This window comes from Zonotrichia albicollis, chromosome 1 (assembly GCF_047830755.1).
Source record: "Zonotrichia albicollis isolate bZonAlb1 chromosome 1, bZonAlb1.hap1, whole genome shotgun sequence".
Lineage (NCBI taxonomy): Eukaryota > Metazoa > Chordata > Aves > Passeriformes > Passerellidae > Zonotrichia > Zonotrichia albicollis.
This window is the reverse complement of record NC_133819.1, coordinates 16,205,470-16,213,977: the sequence shown is the minus strand read 5'-3', so window position 1 is coordinate 16,213,977 and position 8,508 is coordinate 16,205,470. Positions and strand designations below refer to the sequence as shown.

Sequence of the window (8,508 nt, the reverse complement as noted above, 5' to 3'; positions counted from 1 at the left end):
CCTGGAGAAGAGAAAGCACTGAGGAGACCTTACAGCACCTTCCAGTACCTAAAGGTGCTACAAGAGAGCTGGAGAGGGACTTTTACAAGTCAATGTAGCAATACAACAAGGAGAAATGGCCTTAAACTGAAGGATGGTGGGTTTAGATTAGGTATTAGGAAGAAATTTGTTACTGTGAGGGAGGTAAGACAGTGAAACAGGTTGTCCAGAGATGTCGTGGATGCCCCATCCCTGGCAGTGTTCAAGGCCAGGTTGGATGGGGCTTGAGTGACCTGGTCTAGTGAAAGTGTTCCTGACAATGCCAGGGGTGTTGGAACAAGGTGATCTTTGAGGTCCCTTCCCACACAAACCATTCTATGAGTCTATGATATGTTATGGAGCAATTTTCAACAAAGAAAAAAAATCACCTTTAGTGGTATATCAATAATTTATTGTTTTGCATAAGAAGGTAAGATCAGATTTCAGGTAAGACATCAACCAAGGACCTGATGGTGAATTCAAGTATAGAGTTTGGTACAATATTAAAAAACACTACCCTTTGTTTACTACAGCAAACAGCTAGAACACAATAAAAACATCTGGACTTGACTGTCAAAACATACATTTCTCTAAAAACCCACACAGCACAACTTGAATATGTGGAATATTGGAAACATGTTTAGTTGTCTTCATTCCCAAATTCTTAAGTCAAAGGAACAATCCACCCCCCTGTTCCCCTTGGTATCCCAGAACAGTTCAGCACAGCTCAGGATCCATCATGGTAAGCAGGCTCCTGTCCTGTTGAAACTGTTTGACTAAGATATTTTTTCTGCCTAAACCTACTGTCATCTCTGCCTGCCTCATGGAGGGCTTTAATTTTTAGCTTTTGAAGCTAAATAATGCAATAACGTTGATTTTTAAAGAGCAATTTAGTAATGTAATTAAAACCGTTTCTGACTCGTCACAGACTGTGCACGTTTTACTCTGCTGGTTGGCTCTATGTTTTCGAGATTCCCTTTCTTCTGCAGGTGTTCCCATTCAGGAACTGGCTCCTGGCTCAGAGGGGGCAGGCAGCCATGGCTGTGGGAGCCTCCTGCCAGGATGTGCTGGGATCAGAGGGTCGGTGGCTCTGGGAGCTGCCCAGGACAGCTGAGCTGTGCTCCAGATCCTCCCAGACCACACTGACCCAGGAATGGGAAATAAATCAGCTTCAAAAAGACAGGAAAAACAGCCTGCAGGACAGCCAGAACTGTCCCTGCCAAGGAGTTTGCAGATTATTCTAGCATCTACTTCACAAAGAGAAAAGCAGGTCCCTTATGCAAGCGTTGACTGTACCCCAATGTTCCAAGACAGCCTGAGTTAGGAGCAATGCCAATAGTGTTTTAGTGAGGACTAAAGTCCCTCCTGTTGGAAATGGCCACATCCTGAGAGATGCCAAGGGTCCTCTCCATTTCTAGATATGATGAAGTCACTTGGCATCTCAAAGAAAAAGGCAAACTGACCTGCTGAATTCCATATCCCCTGAAAAATAGTTTGATTTTCAGTGATTTAAAAAAAAAATAGAACATGTTTTCTCAACTAAGATAATCTCTATGCAATTAATTTAATCAACAAATTCCTATTTATGTTACAAAAAAAGTTTAAGTCCACCAGGAAAATGGTGAAATTTGACAGAAGTTACAGTAGAGCTGTTCAAGCAGAGCATCTGCTCATACTGGGACTCAGTACATCTGTAATTCTTGCATAAACTTTTCCAGACTCCCAGGGATTCTGCTGTTGTTTCTTGTATTTCATTTGTTTTATAAGACTCTAAGCCAAATGCAATGGCCCACACATTAAATACACATTTAGAATAAAACTGCAAAACCTCATGGCTTTATCAGCATATGAACTGAAATAAAATATTTACATGGAATGTTGAGCTCCATTTACAGAGACTGTTTCAAATTACAGACTAGTAATCTCTTTAATAAATGATCACATTGACAAGAAATTTAAAAACTTAACATCCCTTTTCAACCCTTTCATAAATATATAAAGTTTCACTAAATTCTTTTTTCTTTAAACAAGAGCGCTATATTCTCTTTACAGATTAACATGAAATAATGGTTTCCTGTTTGAATGCCACAGATGGGATGATCTAAAGTCAGCAAGTTCCTATAGACATTCTGTACTTACAAGACATATTCACAACACAACACACAGGTGTTACTTGGTCTTTACATCTGTACTCATTTCCTGCATATCAGTAGTAAATAAAGAAAAATACCAAATTATCTATATTAAAAATACATTCCTCTAATATACATTTGCTTAACACTGACACATCAAATCTTAAAATGGGGTTTCCAACTGTCTTGTTTCCAGTGACAAGGATGTTTTTTACAGTGAACTGTACAGCATTAATTTATTTTTGAGTGGAGACAAAATACATGTCACTCTACTAAAAAGTATCAGTACATACTCAACAATAAAAGAATTGATCTCTTTCAACTGTTTCTCAGATGTCCAAGGTTTCTTCATTGTTTGAAAATTTCTGATGGGAAAATTGTTCTAAAGTGTGCCAAAAATATTTTAAACCAATTTAAAGGGGGAAAAATTATTCTCTACTTTGTTGCTATTCACATCACTTTGCCACTGATTTTACAGAAGTTTAATCCCAAAGACTTTGAAGTTATATACACACTAACCCACATTTTTTCCTATTTAAATAATTATTCCCATGACTTTTCTTTGTTTTGCCACAGAGCATGCCTGAAAATACTTTCAATCCATGCATGCTCACAGCTGAGTGTTTCACTGAACACATCTTTCTTTCCATGATTATGTTAATTGCAAAAGAATATTTAAATCAGTCTGTACATGTAAGACAAGGTTCACATCTAGAAAAGTAAAAACACATTGATACATAATTAAAACTATGGTGTCTTCCTCATAAAAATGTTGGTCTCTTTTGCCTGTTTCAGTTCTCTCAAACACTGAAAGGGCAATAACTTCCAAGTGCTGATGTGCTCTTGTATGGGAACAGTTATGCTTAAAACCACTGAAGTGCTGATCTCCAGCATCAATTTGTATCTTCTGCAAGCTCTGTGTTAAAAACACTCACCTTGGAGACACACAGATGATGATAAAGAGGTGTTTGGCAGTTTTGCTACACTAGTATTAGCTCACTTTACGGAGCACAGTAAATCTCTGGTTTAATCTGACTGTTCTGCCCCAAACCGTGGGCAGCAGAATTAAAGACCCAGGAAAACAAGACCAGTTCCAAGTGCATGAAGAGTATACCTGCTGCTCAGAAGAGCTGAAATCCCTCCTCCCAAGAAAGTAGCCATCAAGTAAAAGCTTAACCATGCCCAAAGTTTAGATGTTGATACAACAGCAGAGGTTTTGTCTGCCTAAAACGTTGCTATGAGTGTAGCCAGCTGACAGGAACCCAGAAGGTCTCGGTCTCCAGTCTGTCAAAAGTTGTTTTAAGCTCACTGTAAGCTGTAGCAAGGTCATCGTTGACTATCACCTTGTCAAAAAGGTGGCCATACTGGCTCTCCATCACGTGGGCAGATTTAATCATTTCGTGAAAATCTTCTTCCTAGTAAGAGCAGTGCAATAACGATCAGTGCACAGCCAGTCCATAACAACCCTGCACAAACACTTTCCATATTAAACATGATATAATTGCTTATTTCTTATCTCATCAGGAGATGGAAACTTACCTCTAATTAAAAAAAAAAAAATAGAGATTACCATTACAAGTGATCTCAGAGAGTATTCTGATGAGTTGACTCAGCTTAACGGGCAATTCTTTCATCTCTGCCTTTGTAGTGACACAATTAGTCACTGCACCGTAATTATGGAGACATTTTCTTTTAGCAGCACCAGCGGAAAATGTTTCTAGCTGTTTACTTTGATCATACATTTAAAGTTTCATTATGTTAATCTCAGCTTGCTATTAGCACTTACAGCACAGCCCTTTTAAGAGCTTGGTAGGAGTAATCATTCCATGCCTTGTTCGATCTGGCTTAGTGGGTGTCATGTTTGGGGAGGAAACAAATCTTAGTAATTTGTTTAAATGACTTTGAGAGATGAAACCTGTCCTAACTAAACAATGGCCTGAAGGTTGCTCTTAAGAACAAACTCCTCTTACTTTTTATATACCACAAACCAAGGTTTCTTACAGAATGTAATTTCCAAACTATTCGAAATGCACATTTTACACAGATACAGTCTGTGACTATATCTGTGACTCATTTGGAAACAAAACCTAAAAAATCTTAAGTGACACCTGAATGAGGAAAAATGACACACACTGTAAATACAGATAAACAATCTAATGATGACCAACTTTGCTGTAGATTCAATTAAAATATGATTTCATTATATTACAAGGAAGCAAGTACGTTAATATTGGGTAATGCTATTTTTTTTCTGACTATTCACAAAAACCAGCATTTTTTCCATGCTTAGATATCTCTTCTTTCTTACAATGTTCCATTTTTCTATAACATTTTAAAAACCCTGTATTTCTCTTATCCACAAATATGGGCTTTTTATTAAAGGACCATTTAATTTTTCAATTGGTTCTTTATATTTAAATTTTCCTCTAAATTTAGACCCCTTAATACAGTTGACAAAACAAACAAATTCTCCCCTTTTATTTGAACAGAAGCATCTAAGCCCAGGTACAATTTTTTTAAAGGAAATCCACAGCATTATCTCTTATAAAGATATGCTTGCACTGTGGGGGTTCTTTATTGACATAAAGTCAGAGGAGCATGGAAACTGTGAATACCCATGAGCACATCAAACAATGAAAACACCACAGTAAATGTGCAATGTGAGAGAGGTTAAGAAACAGCAAGATGCTCATGTAAGCTCTGACAAGTGCTGTCAATAAGAACCAGAGATCATCTTTATTTTCAAGGTAAACTGCTACAAAAAAACTCCTGACAAGTTCTCCTGATTTACCATGTCTAATTATACTTACAGTAAAGGGTTTTGCAGTTCCCTTATCATCTTTACTTGAAATAATCTTGGCATTTTTTCTGGTTTCTCTCAAACGGTCAAGTGATGGAGGTTTTATAAATATAACAAATGGTTTAAACTCATATGTCCGCAAGTGTTTCACTGTCTGGGAAGAGGAAAGATTTTAATTAATTAGTTTATTTTGCACAATGGAATTTACTGTAATAAAAGAAACTCCCTATTGACCATAATAAACCCATAAAGCATTTCTAGGCAGTTATTTTTCATTTACTGCCATCCTGCTCTGCTGACCAGCATTGATTCATCTAAGGAGAATTTTCAGAAAGCTAAGAAAACTCTTTCTCCAGTGCCACTGGCAGTGAGAGGATGGAGGAGAAGAGCAGGTATTTAGTGGAGGAGAGAAAGTTCAACCATACACTGGCCACCTTTGGAGAAGAGATGCTCTGGCTGGGTTTAAACAAACTAGTCCAGCTCCTAGAAGCACTGTGGTTATTAGGAGCAACAAAATTCCCAGTGGAGCTGTTCAGCGGGGTTGAAAGACAAGGTCAATGAACAAAAAAATGGTTTAGAGAGGAATACTCTTAGCAATTATCCAGCCAACATCACATTTAGTGTGTTCCTTGACTCATGTCCATCCTGCACGGAAACCCTTGGCATGAACAGCCTAGTGAAACATGTGAGAGAGAATTGCTGGACTTGGTGATAACTCAAAACTATTCTGAAATTACAGTTTCAGAGACAATCTGTTGCCCAAACTAACAGAAAGATAAATGGAAATATAGGAGCATTCTGTAATTAAATCTTAAGTATTATGATGCAGGGCTTCCAATTCCTTTATTTACTGGCTGTATATTTATCTCTTTTCAGAGAGCCTTGCTTAGCTAAAGCTAGCAAGAAAAGCCACTCAACAGTCATTCAGTGCGGGATAAAGCACACCTTTTGAGAAATATTTTTTACCAGGATTCCAATATGCAATATGGGGAAGTACAAGAGTACAGAAGACATGCTTACTTACATGAGGCTGCACATCCAACAAACAAACTTTGTTTTTAGCTAGAACTGACCGAACAGAGTCTAAACTTGTTCCATAGTAGTTGTTCTTATACTCGCCATACTCGATAAACCTGTGGCAGAAGGTAAAAACAACTGAAATAATTTCCATTTTCTCCAGAAAAAAAAGCTTAGCAGTATGCTTTATAAGATTTAATTCAGAAGCAAAAATATTTTACTTTACATGAGAGTTCTACCGTGTTTTATAAAGGAAATGCTGTCAAGTACTTCAGCATGTCAATTTTAAGAAATCTTCTACTTTACTGCTTTCAAATCAGTAACACCTGCTTGTATTACAGTTAAAGAGAAAAAAACACTGTAGTCCAACAGCCCACTAATGTTTTCCATCACCTCTTTTTCTGAACTAATGCAATGCAATAAAAGAGTGGATAAGCTAAACAATAGAAACTACTGAAATTCCATTGCACACTACAGAATATCCAAATTCTCTGTCTCAGAAGAGGAGGAGTGATGACGGTGCTGGTGGAACCAAGGCGGCTGGTTATTTGCTATAAAAGTACCAGCACTATTTGCCAGAAAAGCAAAGCACAGTTTGAAGTTTCAATAAAACCCACAGCTTTGTGTCTAATACACTTTTGCCCTCTGAAACTGGGGCAGAATTTCAAGCTACAGAATTTTACAGGCTGCTGGAGAGCGCGAAGCTACCATTGTCTCTTCATTTTAGTTTATTTTCTGGAGGGTGTACAGGCAGGGCCTTCACTGTAGATCTCTAAATTCAAAAGCAGAGGAAGTGCCTGGCCTGAAAGAGAGCAGAACTATGCAAACATTGACTCAGGCACGTCTGCAGCACTTCCACAGCCCCCTTCCCTAGAGCTGCAGTGCTTTAGTGCTATGACAGAAGATGCTCTATTAAAAGAATGCTCCCCTATCCCAAGCACCTATAATTTCAGTGTCTCCTTGAGGAGCTTAGGTACTGAAACTACTTGTAAGCTTAGAAACTCTTGTGTTTACACATATTCCATATTTTTCCCCAGCTGCTTATATAACAACATGTAATTTCAACACATCTTCAAATCACTGCAACTTATATCCACTTTGACTTATTATCTAAAATAACAACCAGCCCCATTTTATAATAAACCATTGTTTTAACTGCAGTTCTAGTTAAAAATCTCTTCAACATACTTGTTATTCTGTACATCTGTCTCAAACAAGTGCTTGGAAATGAAAATGTATTCGACACCATCACTTTCTTGGCTTCTCCTTGGACGGGTAGTGTCTGCAGTTTCATCATATAAAAAAAAAAAAAAAGGAAAATATGCACAAAACAATATAATGCAAACCAGTTCAGGAAAAGCTGAAAAGCACAGACTCTTTCTGCAATACTAAGCATAGCACTTCCCTCACTTCTGAAGCACATAAGGCTGCTCTGGATCTAGTAGGCAGCACACAAGCACATGACAGGATTGAGTTTTAAATGCATGCAGGAAAATCCGGAAAAAAACTATTGGACAAGTATCAGATTATCATTTTTTATTAACTAGTGGAAAAATCCAATAAAATGAGGACAGCTGAATAATAAAAGGAACGGCAGTCCATAACAATTACCCCAGCCTTGCCTCTTGTTAAACTTATTAGCATAGGAGACCATAAAGGGAAACAAAGCACACCATCCTGATTTATAAAATGTTATGTTCATTAACAACTCTTGTAGCCATGGTATGTGAAGCATGACAATAAAAAAATAGGGTGTGAACTTTATGTTTTAGTGCTTTTCTTTATCCTGTGACTAAAAATAGGAATTCCATTTTCTTTCAATAGCCTTGTATTATTTGCACTTCTTACTCTCCCCCAAGTAGGTATAAGGGTTTTGCTTATAATATTTGAGGGGTTGTCATTTATGATTAATGAACCCATTAAAACATCCTGTTTTGAACAAGTTGAATATTACAGCATCATGCATTCTTCACCACATATGGACATACAAAACCTGCTTGCAGCAACAGAGACTTAAATGCCATTTGATCTATCACTCCTTTTAGGCTGACACAATGAGGAACATTTCCAAGACAGGAACTTCATTCTCCCTCCAAGTCCTGACTTACTGAATTTCAGGGAGAGGGATTCCTTTACATGTTTGTTTTAACTTATAACCACAAATTTGGAAGAGAAAGGAGAGAAGGTAGCTTGATGAATACTGTCAACTTTTAGAGAAGTATTTTTGGGCAAATGATTGCATATACTTCAATGTATTAAATATTTTGGGAACATCTAGATTTTTTGTTATTGTTGCTTTCAATATCCAGTTGAAGCAAATATATGCAAAAGAAATGATTTGCCAAACTAAATGCATTAATTTTTCTACTTGGGAAATTCATTCATACATATATATACACTTCACAGAATATCTGCACTTGCAAAAAACCTGAGAGAGAATCTCCCAAAGTCATAATGTTGGAGCCATATTTGTGAAGATTCCCTATAGAAGGTACAAGTAGAAAGCAAACCAAGAAATCAAAGTCTAAAACTGTTGAGTTC

At 37.3% G+C, this 8,508-nt stretch overlaps 1 protein-coding gene across 6 annotated transcripts in view; it reads right to left on the bottom strand.

Annotated features, from left to right (window-relative positions):
• Positions 1-408: 408 nt before the first annotated feature.
• MPP7 (MAGUK p55 scaffold protein 7) overlaps positions 409-8,508 on the bottom strand; it is a 147,415-nt gene continuing 139,315 nt past the window's right edge. For all 6 annotated transcript variants that reach the window (XM_026796033.2, XM_026796029.2, XM_014270280.3 and 3 more), the window contains 4 exons: positions 7,156-7,249; positions 5,975-6,083; positions 4,961-5,104; positions 409-3,565 (listed from right to left, as the gene is read on the bottom strand). In XM_026796033.2, the coding sequence (XP_026651834.2) occupies positions 3,386-3,565; positions 4,961-5,104; positions 5,975-6,083; positions 7,156-7,249 (527 nt within the window). In that variant the 3' untranslated portion in view covers positions 409-3,385. The remainder of the gene's footprint in view (positions 3,566-4,960; positions 5,105-5,974; positions 6,084-7,155; positions 7,250-8,508) is intronic.